This window comes from Corvus moneduloides, chromosome 2, assembly GCF_009650955.1.
Source record: "Corvus moneduloides isolate bCorMon1 chromosome 2, bCorMon1.pri, whole genome shotgun sequence".
Classification (NCBI taxonomy): domain Eukaryota; kingdom Metazoa; phylum Chordata; class Aves; order Passeriformes; family Corvidae; genus Corvus; species Corvus moneduloides.
Genome location: NC_045477.1, coordinates 35,674,244 through 35,697,730, shown reverse-complemented (window position 1 = coordinate 35,697,730; position 23,487 = coordinate 35,674,244). Strand labels below are relative to the sequence as shown.

At 47.0% G+C, this 23,487-nt stretch overlaps 1 protein-coding gene across 3 annotated transcripts in view; it reads left to right on the top strand.

The window, feature by feature from the left end:
• The window catches only part of ME3 (malic enzyme 3), a 118,988-nt gene extending 101,873 nt beyond the window's left edge, over positions 1-17,115 (top strand). For 2 of the 3 annotated variants that reach the window (XM_032099110.1, XM_032099111.1), the window contains exons 7-14: positions 319-428; positions 11,565-11,662; positions 12,853-12,966; positions 13,637-13,742; positions 14,301-14,443; positions 15,316-15,489; positions 15,918-16,016; positions 16,833-17,115. In XM_032099110.1, coding sequence (XP_031955001.1) covers positions 319-428; positions 11,565-11,662; positions 12,853-12,966; positions 13,637-13,742; positions 14,301-14,443; positions 15,316-15,489; positions 15,918-16,016; positions 16,833-16,994 — 1,006 coding nt within the window. In that variant the 3' untranslated portion in view covers positions 16,995-17,115. Of the gene's footprint in view, positions 1-318; positions 429-11,564; positions 11,663-12,852; positions 12,967-13,636; positions 13,743-14,300; positions 14,444-15,315; positions 15,526-15,917; positions 16,017-16,832 lie in introns of those variants that run through there. The other variant, XM_032099112.1, reaches the window with a different exon arrangement.
• Positions 17,116-23,487: the final 6,372 nt, after the last annotated feature.

The following is a 23,487-nucleotide window of genomic DNA, read 5'->3' as shown; positions in this document are numbered from 1 at the left end:
CGAAGCTCCTCTACAAATACACCACTGAAAATGTCTCATACCAAAAGTCCAAAGATGTGTGTACATATAGGTATATAAGTATACATATTAAAAAGCCACTTGAATTATGACTACAATTTATTCCTGGTGACTCCACATTTCTCAGTGTGTGAACCTTGGGATGGGTGTGATCTGATTGCTGTTACTGTGCTGCATTTCTCTCATGACACTTCTATTTCTGCACTAGTCTCTAGCTACATTGTTTTGGTAAAAGGTGTATACCTTGTCCTATGTTGTGTAAATATATTTATCCATTTTAAATTGCCCTTTAACTTGCAGGTACGGCATGAATTGTCTGATCCAGTTTGAAGATTTTGCCAATGCTAATGCTTTTCGTCTCCTTAATAAATACCGCAACAGATACTGTACATTCAATGATGATATTCAGGGTAAGTGATGTTAGAAAAATCAAATTTAACCTTCACCTTGTCATGAGAAGAGGTGCTTAATATCACAAGACTGTTTATTATACAGTAGTCGGATGTCTGACAAATTTCAGAGTTTACACAGAAGCATTTAAAAATATAAACAAAAGCTCAGCCATCTGTGTTGAAAAGTGAGTCTCCATTGTTTTTAGGAATTTAGCTGTTCATTGCAGAAACATTCAAGGGAGAAAAGGCATCATGTGCTTTAGATTATCCAGGTAACTTAGAGAGTTTCATTAATTTTCTACAATTTAGCTAAAACAATGATGACATTTTAATAGTTAGGCAAGGCTTTCTGTTTCCATGAGCCAGATGGTCATTAGCTGGATCTGGCATTTTCCCTCTATTGTTATACTCTTTACTACATGCACAAAAATAAAGGTAAACCAGCTTCTTTCCTCTCAGTGGATGCTAACTCTGCAGTAATCTGAGAACAGATCTGTTCTCCCCTAGCGCGGTTAACATAACTCTTCCAGTGTCAAAGAGAAGTGACAGCAGCAAAGCTGGGGTTACAACCAGCATGGATTGCTCAGTGCCCAGAGGGATGCAATCTGCATCCCGGTCTGATGCTGACTTTGCTTTAAACCTTTGGAAGAGGTGTTTGCCCATTCGACAGGGACAGGATCTTCCCCAGTGTCTACAAACAACCAGTTCTTCTGTGAGTCCCTTCATCTTTTCTTTTGTCTAGTCCTGCTTGAAACATGCAGAAATTTCCAATGCTTGATTTAATTATTTGCAGTCAGTTGGGCTCATCCTCACTTGTACTTGAAAGAGACTGAAAGAAACATCAGTGTTATTTTTCACACAATGCTGGTTCTTTTGTGAGCAGACTTTCCAGTGCTATTTCTGCATCTGCTGCTTATCTAACAATATTTGGCAATGCGTGTAGCAGCTTCTTCTTATCTGACACAAGGAGTAGGATCCTGGTTTGGGGAAATATGGTTGGTGTAACGGGATGCATGGACCTCAAAGACATTTTCATGAAGAAGGTTTAGAAGCAGAGAAGCAAAAGGCATTTCAGGAAAGGGCAGATGGATACTCCTGTTCAAGAAGACTCATCAGGTGTTCTTGCCACACCCAAAAAGTTTCAGTGGAGAGAGAAGCACAGAAAAAGAAAACCCAGGAGATAGGTTTTTGAACTGAAGTATTGAATGGAGGAACCAAGCACTCAGACTTTTCTGAAGATGGCAGATGAAGGCCATAATAAGAAGCCAATGTTGTAAGGATTTCTTTTGGATTAGTTGTTCTCTCTGAAGGTGGAAGGGGTTCAGCGGTCAAAAAGAGGCCAGGTGATGTGACAAATCACATATCAGGGGCTTGGATGTAGGTTTTCTTGGCAGAACTAGAGTGAATGGCAAAGGTTTCTTGGTGAATTGGAAAAGCTTCTTTGATAATAGAAGAAAAAGAGAATATTAAAGCTAAACTGCAGATTCTGAGTGGGAAGCAGGAGACTATTTTTTATAGTTTTCTTTTGGCCATAGCTCATAGCTGAAAGCCTCAGACAGTTCCTGGTAATGACTGCCCCAGAGGAGCAAACCACATCCAGGAGGATGCTGTAAAACAGTATTGTCATAAAATGGACCTTATCTGATTCTCCCCAGTTAGCATGTCACAGGACACAGGAGATGTCAAGGCCCCTGAAAATTCTTTCGAGTCCTGCCTGTTGAAAGAGTAGGATTTTACCTCTTTGTAGTAAAACATTGTTATATTCTCAAATAAAGCATTTTGCTGGCACCAGTTTCTCAGTAGCAGATAAGTAAAGAAATCCTGCTGATCTTTTGCACAACAAGCAATGAGTCGAAGGAAGCAAGCCCTTGTTTAGGGTTTTTTATGGAGCTGTCAGAAAGAAAAGCGAAATCCAAGCTAGGGCTGTAGTGAGAAATGAGTTTTGAGGACCTTCGGAATGCTGAAGTAACATGGATGTACCCAATTAACTCTGTCTTGGAGTCATGTCAGAGATAATAGAGTTGAATCTGGGATGAGCAGTCTGATTTACCCTCCCTAATATATCCCTCTTTATCCTCAGATGATATAAGAAAGGTAGGAATTGGCATTTTCTCACCTACACCCTCCTGTTCTTTGGGTTTACCTTAGACTCGCTCTTTTCTAACGCGCTGGTGTTTCATGACTCACCTACTTTAAAAAGTGTTAGAGTTCAATGTAAGTGGTGTTTAAATGATTAATGAGAATTATACAAAGCCTTGTTAAGCAGGTCTGATTAATTTTACTCAAGTGAGGCAGGAACAGACCTCCTGAAGCCTGAATTATTCCAGCTTCTGAGCTGGCAATATTGTAAGTATGTTGAGTTAAAAACACATCTTAGGCACAAGCAGTGCAAGTTAGATCAGGCCTGAGCTATACTGATTTAAACTCATTGACCACTGGTTAGTGGGACTCTGGATGCAGTGTGCCTACACATACACACGCAAATGAGATGAGGGAAAAAGGTATAAATTGCTTCCCTTAAGCTCCTTTAGGCCTCCCTGTTGCTGCCCCAGGGCCTACACAAAACGAAAAACTGTTTAAAATATTAATACCTATTTTTTTTCCTACACATCACTGTATTTCCAAATTCATCCTAACCCCAGAGAATGAAAGTGACTCAGACCCCTCCCAGTTGGAGCCAGCCTGCTGATGCTGAGCAGGATGCCTGCCAGGTACCACCAACTGGGACGAGGGGATTGCTTATTCTGAAAGCCATCAGCCTGGGAGCTCGCAGGAGCTGGCTCACAGTGCCCATTGCTTATTCTGAAAGTCATCAGCCTGGGATCTAGGCAGGAGCTGGCTCACAGTGCCCGCGCGTGGGAGCTCTCATTAAGGGAGTGCTTCTCCTTCCTCTAAGGGGTGATGACATCAGTCCTTTCCCAGCTCTGTCTGGGTTCATGCAAGGGCCAACAGCTTCAATTACAGCTCTAAGGGAGAAAATTGATTGTCACTTCTTCCTTTTTCCCAGTAAAGTACCAGGGCAGGCTCTGAAGCACTTAAGGTTGGAGGTACATGGGAATGCTTTAGCTCCTGCTCTTTCTCTTTTTCTTCCTGCTCTAGCTTTGCTCCACTTAATTGTTCACAGTGATAAATAGAAATAGACAAAAGTCTTACAAATTTGTCAAGTCTGGTGAACCCTTGAAGCAAGCATCTCTGGATTCCTGCTTCATAGAAGGAATTACATAAAGCCATTGAAGACATTAGTTTGGAAGGGACCTCTGGACATCAGCCAGCCCTCACTCAAATAAAGGGTGATTTCAAACTTAGATCCAAATTTTATATTAGTTCAAGTTCCTCAGAGCCTTGTCCAGCCAAATACTTTGCAGTATCTACAAGGATGGGTATCCACAGTGTCTTTGTGCTACCTGTTCCAAAGTTTTCTCATTTTCCTTGTGCGTTTTTTTCCCCATAGCTAATTGGAATTTTGCTAGATCGAATTTGTGTTCATTGCCCCTCATCTTTTTGTTGTATACCTCTGACAAGAATCTGGCCTCTTTACAAACACTCCAACAGAGTAAACAGAAACTAGGTGCCCTCTTAGACTTCTCAAGCCCTTTCAAACCCAGGCTCCTCAGCCCTCTTTGTACACTCTGGTCATATTTGTGTCCCTCTTCCGGACTTGCTCCAGTTTGTCATTGTGCTGAAAACCCCAAACTGGAGATGCTGGTCTAGAGATGACCTCAAAAGTGCTGAAATAGAAAAAAGTTACCACTTTCTTTGACCTACTGCCTAGACTTCTGTTGACACAGTCTAGCAGGCTGTTGGCCTTCTGTACCCTAGAAGGAAGGGCTTATTGCTGGCTCATCTTCCACTTGCTGTCTACCACTACCCCAAAGTTTTCTTCTGCAAAGCTGCAGGACTTTGCATTTACCTTTGCTCACCCTCATGAGGTTTCCCTGAGCCCATTTCTCCAGTCTGCTGAGATCCCTATGAATGACTGTCATACCGCCACTGTATCAATCACTGTCCCAAATTTGTAATCAGCCATGAACTTTATGGGAGTGCACTCTGATTTATAATGTAGATTGTTATGAGAACTTACATAGTGTAAACTTAAACAGGCCTCTTTGTACCGCTGACCAAAACCCTTGAGCCTACCAGCCCACCCACTTGTTCAGTCTGTACCTCTCCAGTTTGGCTACAAGGACGTTTTGGGAGATTATTTCAAAGGCCTCATGCAGATCAAGGAAAGCACACAGAGCTCTAGTTCCATGATGAGAACTTTAGACATGCAAAATTACAGGCTCTCTATGGACTTTTGCCTATTTAGCAGGGATTATTGAAAAGACAAAGTCCGTGAGACCTGATAAGATGCATCTAAAGATTCATCTGAGGTATGTGGCCAATGGCATTACAAAGTTACTCTTTGAAATGTTATGGTAACTGAGGAGATTCTTCATTCCTGAAAAAAAGACTAATGTCAAACCTATCTTCAAGAAATGCAAAAAAGAAAGATCCAGGGAATTTTAACCCAGCTAGCCTAACCTCAGTATCTGGGGATTACAAAGCAAATCTTCTGGAAGTGCACCTAGGAACATGAAGATGAATGAGAACAGTATGGATCTCCCAAGACAAATCATACCTGACCAACTTAACTGCTTCTTGTGATGCTTACTCAGTACTGAACAGCACAAGTAGTTCTGCAAGTTAAGTCAGAATTGCAGAAAAATGAAGAAATCTTTGAAGTGTTACTTAATTAATTGTGTTGGATTGTGTCATTCAAAAGTTTTTCACACATACAGGCAGGGCAAAGAGAACAGTGCACAAAAGCATAAACCCTGTTATCTAAAGTAGTCTGCAGGCAATGCTCAGGATCCCCCCTTTCACAGAACATGTCTGAGTCTTTTCCAAGTCATTAGAGCAATGATTCCTTGGTTGTAGGATGTGTGACGGCTGATGAGCCTCAAAATATCTCTTGACCCACCAATCACCTTTTCTCATTATCCTAGCAGATAACCTTTCCATAACCTTCCCAAGACACTTCAGGAAGCAGTGCCTGGCCTGAAGCAACAGTGCTCCAGATCTCAGCTGAGGCTGGGAACAGGCTGACTCCAGTGCCACAAATCTGAGCAGCTTCAAACACTTGGGCAAACTGGAAATCAATCATGTGCAAACGAGGCCTGTTTCACAGGCACGTTTCCGTGTGCTGTGAGAAGCAGGAGAAGTGAGTTCTTGGCTCAGCAGTAACTAATTTCAGCGGATTAAAATGGTACAGTATCTTACTTTGTTGTTTCAGCTGGCGTGGCAAATGCATCGATAATTATCACAGGAAGCTAAGGAGGGGGAAGCACAATAGGAAGGGAGCGCGGGACGATACCGTGCTGTGGAACAAAGCAGGCAATGTCTTGCCAGGCAGCTCCTGAGCAGCCTGCTTTCCCTGGGGATTTACCCAGCCTGGAGATGGGGAGGTGTTCTCAGTCCTGTAGAGGTTCACTATTAACAGTCCCTCTGGACCTGCTGTGCCCCACAGCAGAAGAGGCTGCTGCATTTCCCCTTGGTGCTGCTGCATTAACTGTGTAAGGGCCAGCTCCTGGGTTTGTGTTGAATTCACACACTGACTGCTACACAAGCCAGGTCAGAACAGTGTGGACTTCAGGCTGTAAATGGGCCTCCATTTCTTGGGCTTAACAGTGCAGAACTCTAAAGATCAGGCCCACATCTTCTGTCATTTTTGGGAATTGTGACATTTGTTTCCCTTTCCTCTCCTGCTTTTCTTGTTTGCTGTTTTTCTTGTTCACTGGATGCCACTGCCAACTCCTCCTTTGTAGTGAAGAACAGCACAGGTCACCTCTCTGTTAAGCTGTCTGTGATCTTTTAAGTCCAGGCTAAGGAGGCAAAATGAAAAGAAGAAAGGGTGTGCTCTGACCTGGTTTAGCTTGTTGGTATGGAACAGCACCCACAGAGCCCCCAGTGCTGCTGTGGGGATGAGGATGCTTTCTTGCAGAGTGCTGGCAGCTGCCTGACAGCCTCTGCCTGTGTGGGTGCAGGAGGGGGCTCGGCCTGTATTGGCACAGTGGCTGCAGGCTGGCACTGTACAGGCAGGAGGGAGGGAACTGCTGCTGTGGTTAGATCCCATCATTAAGGTTATGCACAGTATAGTCCAAGCACTTTACAGTGGAAGGAACCTAGAGATGGCCTCATTAGGCTTCTCCATTGTCAGGCAGCTCTTCTCCATGCCACCACCTCTTCTGGGTCACCCTGAAGAGAGTGAGTTCCTTCCTTGTGCATCAGTGCTTTGCATTTTAGTGCTCTTCTCGTTGACTAACTCTGCACCATTTCTAGGTTTATTTTCTTAATGTCTTACAGAAGCCCTCTGGGGTAAGGGTAACACTAGCCCACAGCCATGGAGGGGAAGACCTTGAGCTGCAAACACTTTGGCAGTTTTTTGCTTTAGCTTTGTTGTGTTTGACTTTTGATTATGCATTTGGAGTGGACCTGGACAAGCTCCACTCTGCTTTCCAGTAATGGGCGGAACTGCTGCAGGGAGTTAATGTGAACCAGAATTTGGAAAAGCCTTAGGCTTCCTCCTCATCCATAAATTTAGATATATTTCCTTGGCTGCCCTTTGCTGGAGCTGTTAAACTAGAGTCTGCTGTTCCCCGGGCCCTCATATTGGCATAGTTTTGACAGGGTGAAGTATAAGCAGGCAGGTCAAGAGTCAAAAATAAAAGATCAGGCTGAATTTGGTCATCTTTTCCACCAATGTACTGTGGAGAAGGGGAAATCACCCATCCAGGCTGGGTGAAGAAACAGGCATTGGTGTGCTGCATGTTCCCATTGCTGCTGCTATTAGAAGGCTTCAGCATGGTGGTGATGCTCAGCTCACCTCAGTCAGCCCTCCAGGACAGGTGATAGGGCAGCAGCAGCCATCAGCATGAGCAGACTCCTGCCTCCAAGCGCCCACACAGCCCACACTTTGCCCCGTGTCCCCTGCTTAGCACTGGCTGCTGTCACCCACGGCACAGCCTTGACATCGGCACTGGGCAGCGCTTTCCCTGGTGACTCGTGCAACGCTGCCCATAACTCCATGAGCAGAGCTGCTCGCCCCTCTGCCTGCTCTCCCTGCTCCGAGGAAGGGTCAGGTCCCCGGGAATGGGAGCCTCTCTGCTGCAGCCTTTCCCATCCGATGCTGTGGAGCAGATCCTTTCCTCAGGTTATGCTCCAGTGTACCTCCACTGACATCTACTGGGGCTTGTTCTCATTTGCAGTAGTAGAAGGGGAACATCATTTTCCTTAATGTTTTACAATATTCTGAATGTGCCTGAGTGACAGAGATTGATTCCTGCAGAAATGGCCATGTTCCTGAGTGTGCCTTAGTTTTAAATGCCTCTTTTTTGTATTGTTTCTGTTGCTGTGGACTTCCCAGTGAGGTCCCGAGGCCTGCTTGCTATTTTGTGGTATCATGTTTAGCACTCACTTTGAATCTTGGATAGACAGGATGATTTGCAAGCACTTTCCTTTCTTCTCTCCGTACCCCTCCATATCTCACCTCAGATACAGACCAGCCAAGCTGGCTCTTGCTAATTACTTAGGGAAGCTGTTATCCACAATAGCAGCACTCAGTCTGTTTGGAAAACAGATAGACCAACGTGTTGAAGGATGGCTGGTTTTTTCTTGCCATGGTGAGGAGTTTCCCGCCCCAGTCTGACTTTGTGATTCTTTTAGAACTGAAGGACAATGATTGGCCAATTCCTTACATGAACCAGCTGTGAACTCTTCTCCACAGAGATGCTCTGTTGTTCCATGCTCAGAAATTGTAATTATCAAAGAAAAATATTGAGCTAAGGCCAAGGTACAGTAACTTTATTACTTGAATAATGGGGGTGAGATGCAATTTGGGAGACGTGGAGGGATTAGAAACACATTGGAACGAGAGAGGAGGATTAGGAGTGGCAGAGCTGAACAGAGCCCTGCTGTTAGTCAGAGCTGCAGTACAAGTGCAGGGGATGAGTAATGGCACACCCAGTCCCACAGGTCTCTGCTCTGCAGACTGAGTCCCTGCCCCCTTTCTTTCCATGCACACCACTTGTCAAATTCCTGCTAGTGACACCTTTGAAAAGTACCTCAAGTCCCTCTGTTGAATCTCTAAAGAGCATTTCCCACTTAAATGGGTTTGCAAATACCAGCATTTGTCCCATCAGACTTCTTAACAATCACAGGGTATAAAGCAGTTTCGCCTGGGTCAGGACCAAGAGAAACAAGATATTTCTGCAGTTACACTTCTCTCTTTTCAATACTTTCCAGGCATCTATCACTGCTAATGCAGTGACCTGCCACACTGTCACACTGTAATGGTTTCACTTCTGATTTTTCAACTCTGATCAGTTCCCCACTCCCACCCACACAGGGATTTGGTGATCTGTGCAAAGTAAGCCTGGGAGATAGTGTGTGAACATGAGTAAGTGTACACATAGATGTTCTTACTCTACTGCATGTCACAAGCTTGGCATTGCTGACAATTGGGGGACCCTGGTCTCTTCCATTTCTTCTCAGTTCAGACTTACAGGGTGGAATTCCTTCCTGCACAGAAGAGATGTCTGCAACAGAAGTGTCTACATGTATTCCAGTTACCTTGTCTCTCTTTAAAAAATGTGGTGGTAGTGACTCTTCTAGGGTGCATTTCACTTGACCCAGTTCAGGTGGACGCTTTACCATGAGCCTGAGCAGGATCATACACGTTTGTTTAGAGAGCTCCCATCCTTAGCAGCTGTCATGGCAGCACGCCAAGCAGTCCTGCTGATTATAGACTTACCAAAACAGAGACAATGAGCATGGACTGGTTATGTGACGCCCATAAACACAAAATCTAAAAACTAGGCAATTATCTGGTGTTCTTTTAAATTCCTTGGATGTTCATTTTCTTCCTCTGTAATTTTCCTGACATTTCACCATGCAAATACACTACCCTAAATAGAGCTAAAAGGTAGAGATTTAGTGCAGGAGGAACAAGAGGAAATCCTTTGTACACTTCCTTCAGTTGTCTGACGTTAATACTGAAACAACAGGGCACTCAGTGGCTGGTTCCCTCCCTATCAACTCCCTTTTAAACTGGCTGAACTCAGATGGTCTGGCTCTGGAAATGTAATGGTACAAACTATTCTGAGCTGATGAAGGGAATTCATCCTTGGTGCTGAAGCAAGTGTCTCAAGTGATTCATTGCAAGAGAGAAGCTTACAAAGCCATCAACCATCAGTCTAGTCTGGTATTTAAGACATGAATGCTTGCAGTGCCCTCATGAAGTTATGGATGCCTCATCCCTGGAAGTGTTCAAGGCCAGGCTGGATGGGGCTTGGAACAACCTGATCTAGTGGAAGGTGTCCCTGCTCATGTCAGGGGAGTTGGAACCAGATGATCTTTGAGGTCCCTTCCAACCCAAAGGTAGGTTGGTTCTGTGAAGTGATGCTGCCATTCTGTACTGGTGTGCCAGTGTGAACACCACATCTGCTGCAGGAGTGTGGCCGCTGTCACCTCTGCTAAACCAGAATCACTCTTAAGAGAGGCTAATTATTAGTTTTTGGAGAACTAAACTCATCTGAATTATAATCACAAAATGTTGGTGAGCAGATTGTACTGACAGATACTTCTGGTCTGACCTATAAAGATTTTCTTTGTCAGAGTAGCTTATATAGGTTTCCTAAACAAGATAAGTCCCATCAATAAAATAACTTCTTTGGCAGAGTACTTGTGCCCTCACTAGATTTTCTGCTTGCTAGGAAATAGAGTGAATCATTCCCCAGTGATATACCAGCAGATGCCTAGCTTGCCTGTGGCTTTTGCACAAAAGAAAAGGAGCGGGTAAAGATGAATTTGTTTTCTGGGTCCTTGCGAGATGAGGCAGCTCCATCTGCTGGTGTCACTGCTCGTGGTCATGTCTGCTCAGGAGCTGCTGTTTCTCAGCCAGGCTGCTCCTGATGCCTTGCAGCACCGCAGGCCCTAAGGACCCTGCAGGGGACCTCACTGAAGCACTGGGTACTTGAAACCCTGGTGCACTGGCTGATTACACGGGCAAGAAAATAGGAAATGCTGGAATTTGGTGAAATCAGGTGTATTAGCCTAAAAGTTGTCATTGTCTGCCCCAGCCATGACCACCCCCACAAGACTCATGACTTGTGGACTCCCTGATTTCTCACAAAGCTTCTAAAGGTGAGAATGGAGAGACCAGCATTAGAGCTGGGAACAGATCAAAACTGGGGCATATCCAAACTGATATTCTTTCAAATGCTAAGGAATAAAACTAACGGACTTTATGATCTTTATGGGTCCCTTCCAACTTAACATATTCTGTGATCAAACTTCCTCCCTCACTCCCAGGACCCCTTTAACACTTGCATCCAGCTTGCCCAGGTGAGTTGAGATACTGCCAGTGCCTGAATCCTTATTAGCTTGTGCCTTATTTAATTTATTTCCACCATATTCCTCCACCTGGGACAGGACATTAGATGAATGCTGCATGTGATTTATGTGTGAGTTATGTGGGGTAGAGGCAGGTTATTCGGTCTGGACATTTTCCCCCCTTAATGGATGGAAAGCTGTAGATATCACAGTGGCTGCAACATCACGACTCTGTTCCATTTACTGCATTGTTTCTCACTAATCTGGGACCGATTCCTGTTCCCAGTGACTCCTTAATGTTTAGCAGAAAGGTGTGATGGCTGTGAGTCAGGGTATCAGGGTGTTGGGGGAGTTTAAAAATGGTGATGCTGGGCTGTGAAGGTAAATAGGAGAAGAGGATGGTAATTCTGTGATCCCAGAGTATTTTGTAACAAGGGCACCCAAGGTCAGACCATTGCTCTGCTACAGAGGTCTTATATGACCTTAGAGAAGTCACCTGCATCTTAAACCCTTGTGAGTTTAGGTATTGTTAGGTATTGTTTAGGTATTAACTTCTTCTAGCTTCTAGAATTCAATGTCCCTTTGACTCTACATGGAGGAAAATTTGTGTTCTCCAGCCTTGCAGGAGAATTTGAACGTTAATAGTTCAGCATAGGGAAGGCACTCTGATCCTTCAGTGACAGAATCTAAGAGAATGGTTCCTACAAGGTTTCTGACAGTATATCTGCAGGGTAGATAATGCATTCGCCAGGATGTCCATCTCATGGTGTTTCTCTCTTTTAGGCACAGCGTCTGTGGCAGTTGCTGGCATCTTTGCAGCCTTAAGGATCACAAAGAACAAGCTCTCTGACCAGAAGTTTGTTTTCCAGGGAGCTGGAGAGGTAGGAATGTTCCTGAGTTTGTACCTTAATAAGCTCCATCTTCAAATTTAGCGAGAGAAAAGTCAACTGTGAAACTTCCTGCAAGGCTTGGCTTCATGAGGATGAAGCACAGAAGCAGGTTCCTTGTCACTGGGCAGGATTGGGCCCCACAGGTGGATCTTGCTGCTGTGTGGAAGTTACCAACAGTCTTTCAGTGACCTCTTGGCCCACGAGTCCTGGGCAGACTTTGTGGATACTACAAGGATGCCCATGTGTCAGTGGGGTTTTAAGTACCTTTAGGGAAGTCTCTTATGAGGCAGGGTGCTGCAGGAATATTAAGGAGGCTGGTTTGAGTTCTCAGGGTTGGTGTCTAGGGTAAACCAGAACTTCTTTAGCAGCAGAGTCTAAAGGACTCAGACTCAGAAAACTGTAAGAACACAACCTTGCTTTCTGGAGTCAGTGCCCCATGGCAGAAGCCAGGTCACCTGTATGGTGCTTTGCTCAAAGAGAGAGCAGGAAGAAGAAGCCTCCAAAGCCTGGTCTGTGGACTAAAGGTGTTGGTCCAGGACCTGTCTCAGTTCTCACCCACCTGTGAGACTTTGGGAAGATCTGTTACTATTTGTCTATCCCTCACTGAGACAAAGATTGCTCTCACTCTCTCTCCACCTGCTGGCAGACACATCTGTGCTGGTCACCATCTCTGTGGCACAGAGCCCCTCCTGCCTTGTTAGTCCCCATCTGGGCAGGAGGGCCAGGCACAGCTGTAGGACCACAAACACACAGCATGTCCAGGGCTGCTTTCCCAGGCAGGAATGGGAGAAGATTTTCCCCGTGGCCATGTTTCAGATGCAGCAGTCCCGCTTGGCTTTGAGTTCCTCTGTACTGGCATTGCCACCAGCATTTTTTAAGTGTCTGCCTCTTTTCCTCCCCTGCAGCAGCTGGTTTAAATTATGGAGACAGCCCCTGCTTGTCAAGGTACCACCTCTGCTTCTTCAGCCTGACCTGCAACCTGCTCTGCTGAATAATTGTGAGGGTTTTTATTTATGGCAGCACCTACAATGCTAAAATCAGCCTTGGCACTGTACAGCCTTGGAGCAGACAGTCTCCCTGCTTTGTGCAGTGCTGGGGGATGACCCAACCCACATCTCATTTAAAACCTTCCCCCAAAAGATAATGATATCCCAATGAAGCAGTTACATTCTGTGTTCCAGGCTGCAATGGGAATAGCTCATCTCATCCTCATGGCCATGGAAAAGGAAGGAGTTTCACGAGAGGATGCCATCAAAAAAATTTGGATGGTGGACTCCAAAGGACTGATTGTGAAGGTGAATTTGTCTCCAGAGCTGAACCCTACTCCCCTGCCATCCACTGCCAGCTAGAGAGGCCAGAGCAGGCAGATACCTTGGACCCCTGCTCAGCCCTAAGTAAAGACTGCAGTTTTATTGGTGTCAGCATTGCTGCTCCTGCTTTCAGAGGACTAGGTCTCATGGTGACAAGAATGTGCCAGCAGCACTGGCTGCCCTAAAGGCAACGCTTTGGGCTGGGCCTCTAAAGTGGAAGGGTACCCTGCTAGTCATGGCCTCAAGCAGTGCTGGAAGTCTTGCACATCATATGGGGCATTATCACAGCAACATTGTGCCCTGCTCAGTGACCCAACCTCGCTCAGCTCCATTCTGCACTCCCTGTGTCCCCAGGGCCTCTGCCCTTGTCTCTCCTCAGACTTGAGGAGACTTGTGCTTTATGTACAAGTGAATGGCAGCCAGGTCCTTCCTCCACACAGTCAATGTACTTCAGTGGGTGAGAGGAGCAGAGGCCGGCCCAGTGTGACGTTACACCAGCAGCTCGATGCCTGACTGGCTGATGCTGAGGTGCTGCTATGTGGAATCTGCTTTAGGTAGAGGGCTGAGAGATGAAATGAACTGAAGATGAGTTACTATGTTATGTGTCCACCTTTTGCCAACAGACCAAAGTTTGACTCCTCCCTTTTTCTCACAGGGCAGGAGCCACCTGAACCACGAGAAAGAAATGTTTGCCCAGGACCACCCCAGTGTGGACACACTGGAAGAAGTTGTGCAGAAAGTGAAGCCTACAGCAGTTATAGGTGGAGTTCACTTAATATAACCTTTTCCTGTCAATTCAGTTCTTAGGAGAGTTTGTGTCTTTCTTCCAGAGTCTCCTTTTGTTCTCCTAGTCAAAACAAAATGAGCTTTTTTCATCCTCATTTTGTCAGTTGAGTTCTCCATATCCTTTTCACGTTAACTATGGGGCACAGGCTTCCTCACTTTTGGAGCTGTAGGAGCCCTTCCAGACAGGGCTGTAGAGGGAGGTGCTGGGGGAGGTAGGATCTGGGACTCTCAAGCAACAAACGTTGCCCCACCAGGCTGGGCAGGACAAGAATGACAACAGGCACCTCAGGCAGGTCTTTGGGAGTGAGACTGGCCAAAACACTGGTGTCCACTCTGCCTGGAGGAGCAGAGGGCTTTATTTTGAGACAGGCTTTTAATCTCACCGTCAGATGAGAAAGTAACATTGCCACCTGCATCTCCAGAGATGAAGCCCATTCCCTCCCACAGTTCATATCCCAATCCCAGAGGGACCAGCCCGATGCACTGAAGTCAGACAGTGGGAAAGCACCACCTCACTGCTGTTGCTGTTGCAGGTGTCGCAGCTGTCGCAGGCGCTTTCACTGAGAAGCTGCTGAAGGACATGGCAGCCTTCAATGAGAGGCCCATCGTGTTCGCCCTGAGCAACCCCACAAGCAAAGCGGAGTGCACAGCGGAGCAGTGCTACCGCCTCACCCAGGTACCGCAGCTCAGCCTGGGGAGCTGTACCGTGGTACAGCCGTGGCTGTACCCAGGACACCACCGTGGGGCTGGCCAAACAGCTGACAGCCTGCATAAGTTACAGTAAGACACATTCGAGGGGGTCGTCAAGACAGACTTTCACGCTGTGAGGAGGGTCAGGAGGTGGAGCAGGGGGCGAGGCCAAGATTGCTCATGTAGTCTCTGTCCTTGCAAGTTTTCAAGATGAGACTGGGTAAAGCCCTGATCAACCTGGTCCGATTTCATAGCTGACCCTGCTGTGAGCAAGAATTTGTGTCCCTACCAGCCTGAATTACTTGGTGATCCTCTAAAGAAAGTGCTTGCCTCTTTCACTCACAGCTGTCTGAGATGTCCCATCCTCCCCAGTTTCTGTCTCCTGTGTTTTGCCAACCTAGTTGTTTATGTAACTATTTCATCACCCATCTTAGACCCAATGTCACTGAAGAATTACAATCATGTGGATTGACTTGGCATGAGAAAGGAGCCCTTGTCTCACTCTTTCCTTTGCCGTCCCCACCACCTGCCTATGGCCAGAGCAATCACACAGCCCCAGAACTTTATCTCACATCAGTGTCTCTTCACACTCCATAAATGGTTGATAGAGAGGTAGGAAGACTCCTCAGCAAGATCAGAGCACTTGCAGTACACACACACACAGTGCTCAGTGGCCCTTTCCACGGCCCTGATCATGGCTCTGGGGGGTGGGTCCTCCCAAAGTGTCAGCTGGAGGTGGCTCTGGCAGAGATGCCTCTGCTGACTGAGATTGGGCAACCCTGAGCACAGATCATGATGAGCAGCAAAAATCTAAGTCTTCTCTTCTGAATCTGAATGCTTCTTTCTCTCTTTGATCAGGGCCGGGGAATATTTGCAAGTGGGAGTCCATTCCCAAAGGTAACCCTACCCAACGGACAGACCTTCTTCCCCGGCCAAGGAAACAACGCCTATGTCTTCCCAGGAGTGGCACTGGGAGTCATTGCCTGCGGAGTCCGGCACGTCTCTGATGAAATCTTCCTCATCACAGCAGAGGTTTCCAACTGACATTTAACTGATATTGTAAAAAAGGTGGTAAGAGGCACATGTATCTACTTCAGATGTTTTAAAGAACCTGACTCAGGACAATGCGTGGAGGGGAAATGGCTCAGCCTCAGCAAAAAGCTGCAGCCTTCTCCTGGCTCAGGGAAAGCTCACACTTCCATTACACCTACAGAGGTGCAGGAGCCATGACAAGGTTCTCCTCCACAACTGCTGCCCTGACACAGCAGTTCCCCACTCCGGCTCCAGTCTGAAGTCTGTAATGAAATGTGTACACATGTGTTTGAACAGGTCACGAGTTCCCACTCAGGACTAGTCCCAGCCCCAGTGCTGCTGTGGTTTCAGCCACTTACCATGTAATGCTAGGGAATGTGGTATGTACTTGAGACCATCCCTAAAAACTACCATTCTCTTGTTTCTAGGTTATTGCTGCTGAGGTGACAGAGCAGAATCTTGCAGAAGGAAGACTCTATCCCCCTTTGGACAGCATCAGAGAAGTGTCTCTCAAAATTGCTGTGAAAGTGAGTATTTCCACTCTTATTTCCACTTTTCATGGTAGGGAGGACAGGAATTGCCCTGGCATCCTTTTTCCTTTGTGTTTTTTTAATTCAATTTATTCTTAAGTCTAAAGCAACCATTCTCAGGAATTCTTCCGGCCATAATTGCTGCTTTGATTTCTTCCATCATTAAAACCCAAATGTGAAAAATACATTCTGACTCGGGGTGCTTCACAGCTCACAAAGCTCTGCTTTATTGCTTGAAGCTGTGAGTCCTCAGGACTTCAAAAAATGAGGTTTAGAGTCAAATTCAAACATGACTCAAGTTGCCAAAAGATTTTCGCTTCCAAATTGCTATTTTGGAACCTTTCCTCCTGTATTTAGTAAGGACCTAAAAGTACATAAATACTATTCCAGATCTGGGCTTGTCTAATTATGGGTTTACTGCCCTGTATATATCAGATCTGTAATTCAGAGACACCCACTGAGGATCTCCTCGGCCTGCTCAGAGCTACTGATGGATGCAAAGTGTAGCCAAGGCACCCACAGGTGTGAGCAGAGCTGGCCAAAGGGCTGCTCTCCTTCTTCACCTGCACACCCCGACCATTCTGCCAGGGCAGGGGTCTGCATTTCTTACCAGCCACTGGTTGCAGGCAGCTTGCATTTCCTCACCCAACTGAGGGTGAAGTGCAGCTGACTCACAAAGAGAAGAAAGCAAAAACTGCACAACTCTGAGAGGAGGGAAGAGAGAAAACACAGATGGGGCCAAACTGCAGTTGGTTTCAGCTTCATGACATGCCAGCATTGTTTCAGCAGCTCATTTTGCTTATCTTTTTGCAGATTGTTGACTGGGCCTACAAGCACGGCCTCGCTTCTTGGTACCCCGAGCCAGCAGACAAGGAAACCTTTGTGAAACAGCTCATGTATAGCCCTGACTACGATTCGTTTGTTCTTGACGATTACAGGTGGCCCCCCACAGCCATGCAAACACAAAATATATAATGTTCTGTGAGAACTGTTCTCTCCTTTTTGCCATCAGTTCCTGTGGCCCATGTCATTGCTGATATAATGCAACTCCAGGCTTGCAGAATGATAAAAGTAAATGAATCCAAGTCGTTTTTTACTTGCCACTGATTTTTGTCTGGGGGAGCATGTCAGTAGGGAATAAAATGGAGTTCAGGGTGGGCAGTGGGTACTCCAGTGAGAGAGACAGACTGGCTGCAGCCCATCCCAGTCAGTCAGCACTGCTGATTGTTGATTGCTTAACATACTGCCTGCTCTCAGCTGCCCTGGGATAAGCTACCTGGGCCACCTGAGAAGCACAGAATCCCATTGCTACTGGGAGTTCCCATAGGAAGCTCGAATCCACGTGGCCATCCCTCACACATGACAGCCACGCTCTGCCTGTGGCTCTCTGGATGTAATGGGAAGTGTGTGCATTGCCCTGGGAGGGCTGCACACTTGGGAAGCACTGCTCTTTTCTGCTTCCAAAGTCCCTGATGTTTGGGGAGTCTCAACTGGTGCATGGGTCACACAGCCTGGCACTGGCATCTGCCACACCCCATGGAAACAAACCCCAAAACCTCCCTCAACCCCATGGGGACAACAGACCCCCTCCCCTCCTCAATTCAGGTGGCCCTTCAAGGGAACAAGAGTGAAGGGACACATGGGGGACAGCTGAGCTGGAGAGCAGGACACCCCCAAAACCACATACATTTCAGGTTCAGGGAGAGACACTAACAAATACTCATATTTCCTGGGCAAGACACTTTGAAACTGAGGCTTCCTTGCCTTTTTCATGGTTTCTGGAAAGAACTCTGCTTTTGAGAAGGGAGGTAGCAGGGCAGAAATTCCTTTTTCTTTATTTCAGAAAGGTGTCTATACAACTTCTTTTAGTTTCTTCCTTCTTCTCCTTCCCATGCACCTCCCCATTGCTTAGCTAAAGGCTTCACCTTTCTGTGTGTTAAGGTTCTGGGCTTGACATCCCACGTGTTTGGAAAGAATGAAAAAAAAAAAGGAAAAATAAAAAAGAGGGAATGTCTTTTCTAGGTGAAGCTCAGAAGAGAAGACATTTTCCTGAACAGCCTGGGAGCATCAGGGAGTGTACAGGGATCTCATGACAGTCACCTGACAGTCTTCCTCTTCAAACACAGCCAACAAGGCTTTACGCCTCCACCTATGAAGCCAAAGACAAAACGCTTTAGGACAGATGGCTTGAAAGTCATAATTCTGCCACTATTCTAGAAATCAGACTTGCAGAAGCACAGTTTTTTCTTCAGAATACTAGTTCTGGTCCAACTCATCTTGACCAGACAAATGGTGACTCCAAAAAAAGGACCAAACAAGCCATGCTCTTGCCACAGCAGGAGCCTCCTTTTATCCTCTGGACTTGCCTGATATCTGTTATGCCTTGGAGAGATGAGGACAGACAGAGCCAGCAGCCCCTGCTTGCTCTTTAGAGGCAGTGATACTCCAGGGACGTGGTTACCTTCACCCCAGTTTCTCTGGAGAAGCAAATGGCTTCTGGGAGGGAAGTCTGAAGGTGCTTTCCATACCTGGACCCTTCTTCCTGTAAGTGTCTGAGCCATTTCTCATTGGAATCCAGGAACAGCCCAGGATGTTGAACAAGCTGAGACATACGTGGAGTGATCCCCAGAGCCTGTGGCCTCTCCCCATACCATGAGCTCAGCCCAGACCGCTGTTACCATCTCTGTTTGGTTAACAACTGTAAAAAAGCTCACTCACTCCTGGCAGTGGCAGGGAAAGAGAACCAGAGGGTAAAAGTAAGAAAATCTCTGGGCTGAAATGAAAGGCAGATTGATAGGTAAAGCAAAACCTGCACACACCAGGCATCTCCAGAAGCCAGCACTCATATTACTTGTTCTCTTAGGTTCTTCCTCCATCCTTGCTGCTCCCTTCTTTTCCTTCCACCTGCCCCTTGGGAGTCTGAAAAGGCCCTTTCCTAGCAGCTCTTTCAGGTGCTACATAGAGCCCAGTCCTGGAAACAAGAAGACAACAGAACCTAGTCCTTGGAAAAGGTCTCCCTCCAGCTCCTTTCCAACCAGTGGTCCTTCTGAGACAGACTTCTCCCTCCAGGCTCTGTCCCTTGCTGCCCCCCTGGTGTCCTGCAGGAGCTGCTTTCCCATGCTGGCAGCAGTCTGCAGACACACAGCTGGAGGAGTCCTCTCCTCAGTTTGTGCTCCCCACCAGGTCACACGCTGTGCAGCAGAGGGCACAGCTGCTGGGGGACAGTGCCTGGCACAGACATTAGCCCTGAGCTGTGCTGCTCAGCTGGGGACTGACACCTAGGCTGCTCAGGTGCAGGTGTTCCCCTCAGGACAGAGGGGTCAATCCTGGGGGTTCACGAGTGGGCATCTTCTCCTGCCACTTCCGTGATACACCAATGTGTGGTCCAAAATGCTGGGGTAGGCTCCTTAGGGGAATTCTTGTTGGGTGACAGTGCAAGACAGAGTGATCTTGTGTGGGAAGTGGTCCTGCTCCTTAGGGAAATTCTTGTTGGGTGACAGTGCAAGACAGAAAGTGATCTTGTGTGGGAAGTGGTCCTGCCATTGGTGCTCCTCTTCTGCCTGCCACAAAGATGGGTTTTCCTCAAAAAAAAGAGCCTTATCTTTTCCCAAAAGCCCCAAGACCTCTCTGTCCTTGGCCAAGAGAACAAACAGGGAATGATACCAGGCTACAGAGGCAGGGCAGTACGCAGCTCAAGAAGAAGAGAGCCTGCTGAACCAAAACAAAAAGCTGCTTGGAGCAGGATGGAGGCTCCACCTGGGCTTCCTTGCAAATAGGAGAGGTCATTCAGGCAACTATTTTACTGTGATAGTGCACACATTGGTTTCATTCTATCGAAAAACCTGTGGCATGGAGTGTGAGATTGTTCATCTTCAATCCATCTTCCTTTTCCAGCTCCTGCAAACAAATACCTTGCAAAACTCTCCATCTGGAAGCAATTCTGTTGTTTACGAGGCCGTGTGATTTCACCGCAGGAAACACTCACTGTGCCCTCCTCTGCTCACAGCCGGACGGCTGCTAGAGGGCAGCGTCGACTCCTTGGTACTGGGGAGAGACTTTCAGGACAGCAGCTCCTCTCCGGCCTCCATCGAGATTTCCACAGCTTTGCTCTCGTGTCTCAGTTCCTGCAGGGCTTCCTTTCTTCTTCCCAGCTGTCTCCTCACCCGGGTGCCCCACACGGGGACGCGAGGCAGCACTGCCACTTGAGCTGTCACCCTTCCTGCCTCTGCCTGCCCTCGGCCCCCGGGGCAGGCAGCACAGCCCCCTTCCACCTGGTATCCATGGCCAGCAGCTCTGGGGCAGTTTTAGCCCACGGGCCCTGGGCTGCAGGGGGCCAGCTGGAGCCAGGGGCTCTTCCCCATCATTCCTTCCCACAGCAGCCAGCCATGGAGAGCCAAAGCCCGCCGTGGGACAGCCTGCACGCTCGGTCCCTCAGGGGCACTGCCGCCTTGTCACCCTGTCACCCTGCACAGACCTGTGCGGGAGCAGGCACACGCTGCCGCGGGCAGCGACTCGTCACAGCAAAGTCACTTCTCACTGGCTTCTCCAAAGGGTGAGGATCTCCTTTGCCCCTCCATGTAGAACACGGGCTGTGCTTTCGCTTGCCCCGAAGGCGAAGAAGCTGCCGAAGCCAGCCCACACTCCCTGCGGGGCCGGGGCGGAAGGGAAGGGGGCCCGGGAGCGCAGCAAGGGGGGCGGGAGCCTCTCCTGGCAGCGAGGCTGTGCCCGCCCTGCGACTTCCCGGCCACAGGCCGCGCCCTGTGTGCGCGCCGTGTAGGATCCGGAGGGAACCGCTTGGGGACTGTAGAGGACTTCGATGCGCAGCTTTTCCCAGCGGAGAAGGTTCTGTCGGCCGTACCTCAAATTTCACCGGGGACTTGAACAGTGGCAGTGAAAATTCTTTTCTTGTCCAGTTTCGTACAAGAAAAATCTCCCGCAGAGGGAATACTTACTGGAACTGGAGTTGCTGGGCGCCGGCCCTACAAGGAACATCAGCTAGTGAAAGAGACTAAATTGGTGTAGGAAAAACTCAAGTTGAATATTGTGGGACTTTAGCTACTGTCTGTGTTTTGTTTTCTAATTTAAAGCAAGGATATTTCTAGCAGCTCGTCTGGGATTTCTTTGCTCCCAGTTATTTTCTCAGCAGCAAGAAAAGTCTCTATTCTTAAATTATTCTTTTGTCCTTCCTTTAAAAAATGAGGTGATTTGAAACCAGTGATAAAAGTAGCATAAACACAAGAAAAATGTGTCAAGAGATGTAATAATGTGGCAATATTAATACCTATTTCAAGCTCAGAAGGGATTAATTTGTCATCCAAACATGATGCTAAGCCTGGCAATTGCCTGATATCTGAATTACCTCTGCCAGGAAAAAAACCCTTCATTTCTCTTTGCCTCATCACTCATGTCTCTCCTCTTATTAACCAAAATTTTATCTTATTTATAATTCCAATCGATCTGGATTAGCCAGGTAGCATTTGTCCTGTAGTAAAATTCATTCTTCCTTCCCTGGCAGGGCCCATCCATTGGCCAAGACAGCACATTGCTTGGAGTTGCCACAGGCTGTAGCACTGGCTCATCTCCAGGAGCATCCAGAAACCAGCGTGTGGCTCTGACAACCCGAGGGGCTCTGGACAATACAATAAAAATAAATTATATTGAAGTCAGGGCCATCCTCCTCTGGCCTGACTTTTTACTTCAGCCCCTGTGCCTGGTGTTCTGTCAGCTGGCTCTAGGCGTGAAGGGTCATCTAAGCCATAAACAAGTATTAACCACAGACTTCTGGAAGAAAGTCAGGATGTCTGGACATCACATTTGTATTAGGCACACCAGGCATGTTCTTACAAGCAGCCACCCCAAATTAAGCCTCTACCCTTTAAGTCATGTTCTGAGGCTTCTTCCTCCCAAGCCCTGACTTCATGTGCAAATGGGAGACATTTGTTTTGCTGGCACTTCAAGGGTGTGCTGACCTTTCCATCCTGAAAGGAAAATCTTGATAAAATCACTAATTAATGACTGAGTTTGAATCATTTGTCCCAGATATGTGGGTAAACAAAGAAGCTAAAGGTCTGGCTATTAAACAGGAAAGAAAGGTTTTTTCTTCATAGAGCGAGCTGTTCAAATACCTAAAATGCTGGTAATTGATTTATATGCAATTATTGGAGTGCATAGAAGCAATTATAGCTGTTCTTTGAAGCCCAGTTCTACTGTGAGGCGTTACTATGCAAAAAATTCCTTATTAGTTACCCACACATGATGAAAAATGGTGGTAGAAGGATGGAATTTCTCTTCATTTAAACTTCATACCCAATTTTACCCCTCTGATCTCTGCTTTCTGTATCTTGAGAATAACAGGGCTGTTTACTCCAGGACAAACCACTGACAGGGAAGAGATTGCTGGAATGGGAGGGGATTTGATCACAGAACTGTAACACTGGCTGGTATTATTTAAACGAGATCTGCCAGAGTCCAGGCCAACTCATAGTCACCCAGGCTGTATTCATACAGTCAGCAGTCAGAGCACTAAATGTTATTTTAATCTGTAACTCCTGCAGATTGGTCTGGAAAATCACTGAGATGTCCAGAGATCTCACAGACTGGCTATGAACCTCCATCATGTTTCAGGGTGCTCAGCCTTAATACCCAAATAAACATTCTGGCTAACTTGGGAGCTGAGCACATCAAAGAGAGGTGGGAAGAGAAGGAAATAAGAATGTCATGCTAAGGGGGGGGGTCCAGAACAGCTCTCAATGCCACCTTGGAGTGTTGTGTCCGCCTGAACCCAGAGCAGAGTCCTGAGCGCACACAGCACAAGCTCAAGCTCCTCACTATGAGGTTTGGAAGACAGAAAGGGTCATGTCTGCTACATCATTGAAATCAGTCATGGGGATCAGTCCCTATAAATTTCTCCTTTACCCTGTGGTACAGAAGAGCCTGTATCACATTCTGCAATTAAGAATAAAGGAAAAAAATCCAGGCCACCACCTCTCCTGTGCCACCATTTTGGTGCAGCAGCTTCTCAGGCAGGATTCTTCTGTTTGAAGAGTATTGTGGCAACATCAAATTAAAAGTCATTCACTGAACTTTCACCATTGTGGAGGTACACAGGGTTGAAGCAGTGGGCCTCTATCTTTTATGAAGCTGAACAAAAATAAAATTAGTAACAATTATGCCCAGCTTCTCCAAGAGAGAGCAGTCTGTATTCCCCATCTACAGCTACCAGCAAAGTGATTTGTCACCCAGTGTCTCAGGTTTAACTCGCTCCCAGTCTGACAGCAGATTTGCTTCACTTAGCTGTGGCTGAAACGGCTGAGCTGACTTCCAGCCATTCCTGGGCTAAGCCAAACAGCACCCACTTCACTCCAAACCCTCTCTGAAGATGCACTTGGGCACTGATTACAGGTTGTAGTGAAGGAGGCACAGGTACAGTTCCCTTCAGCATATAACTAAGGGATGGCACCTACAGCAA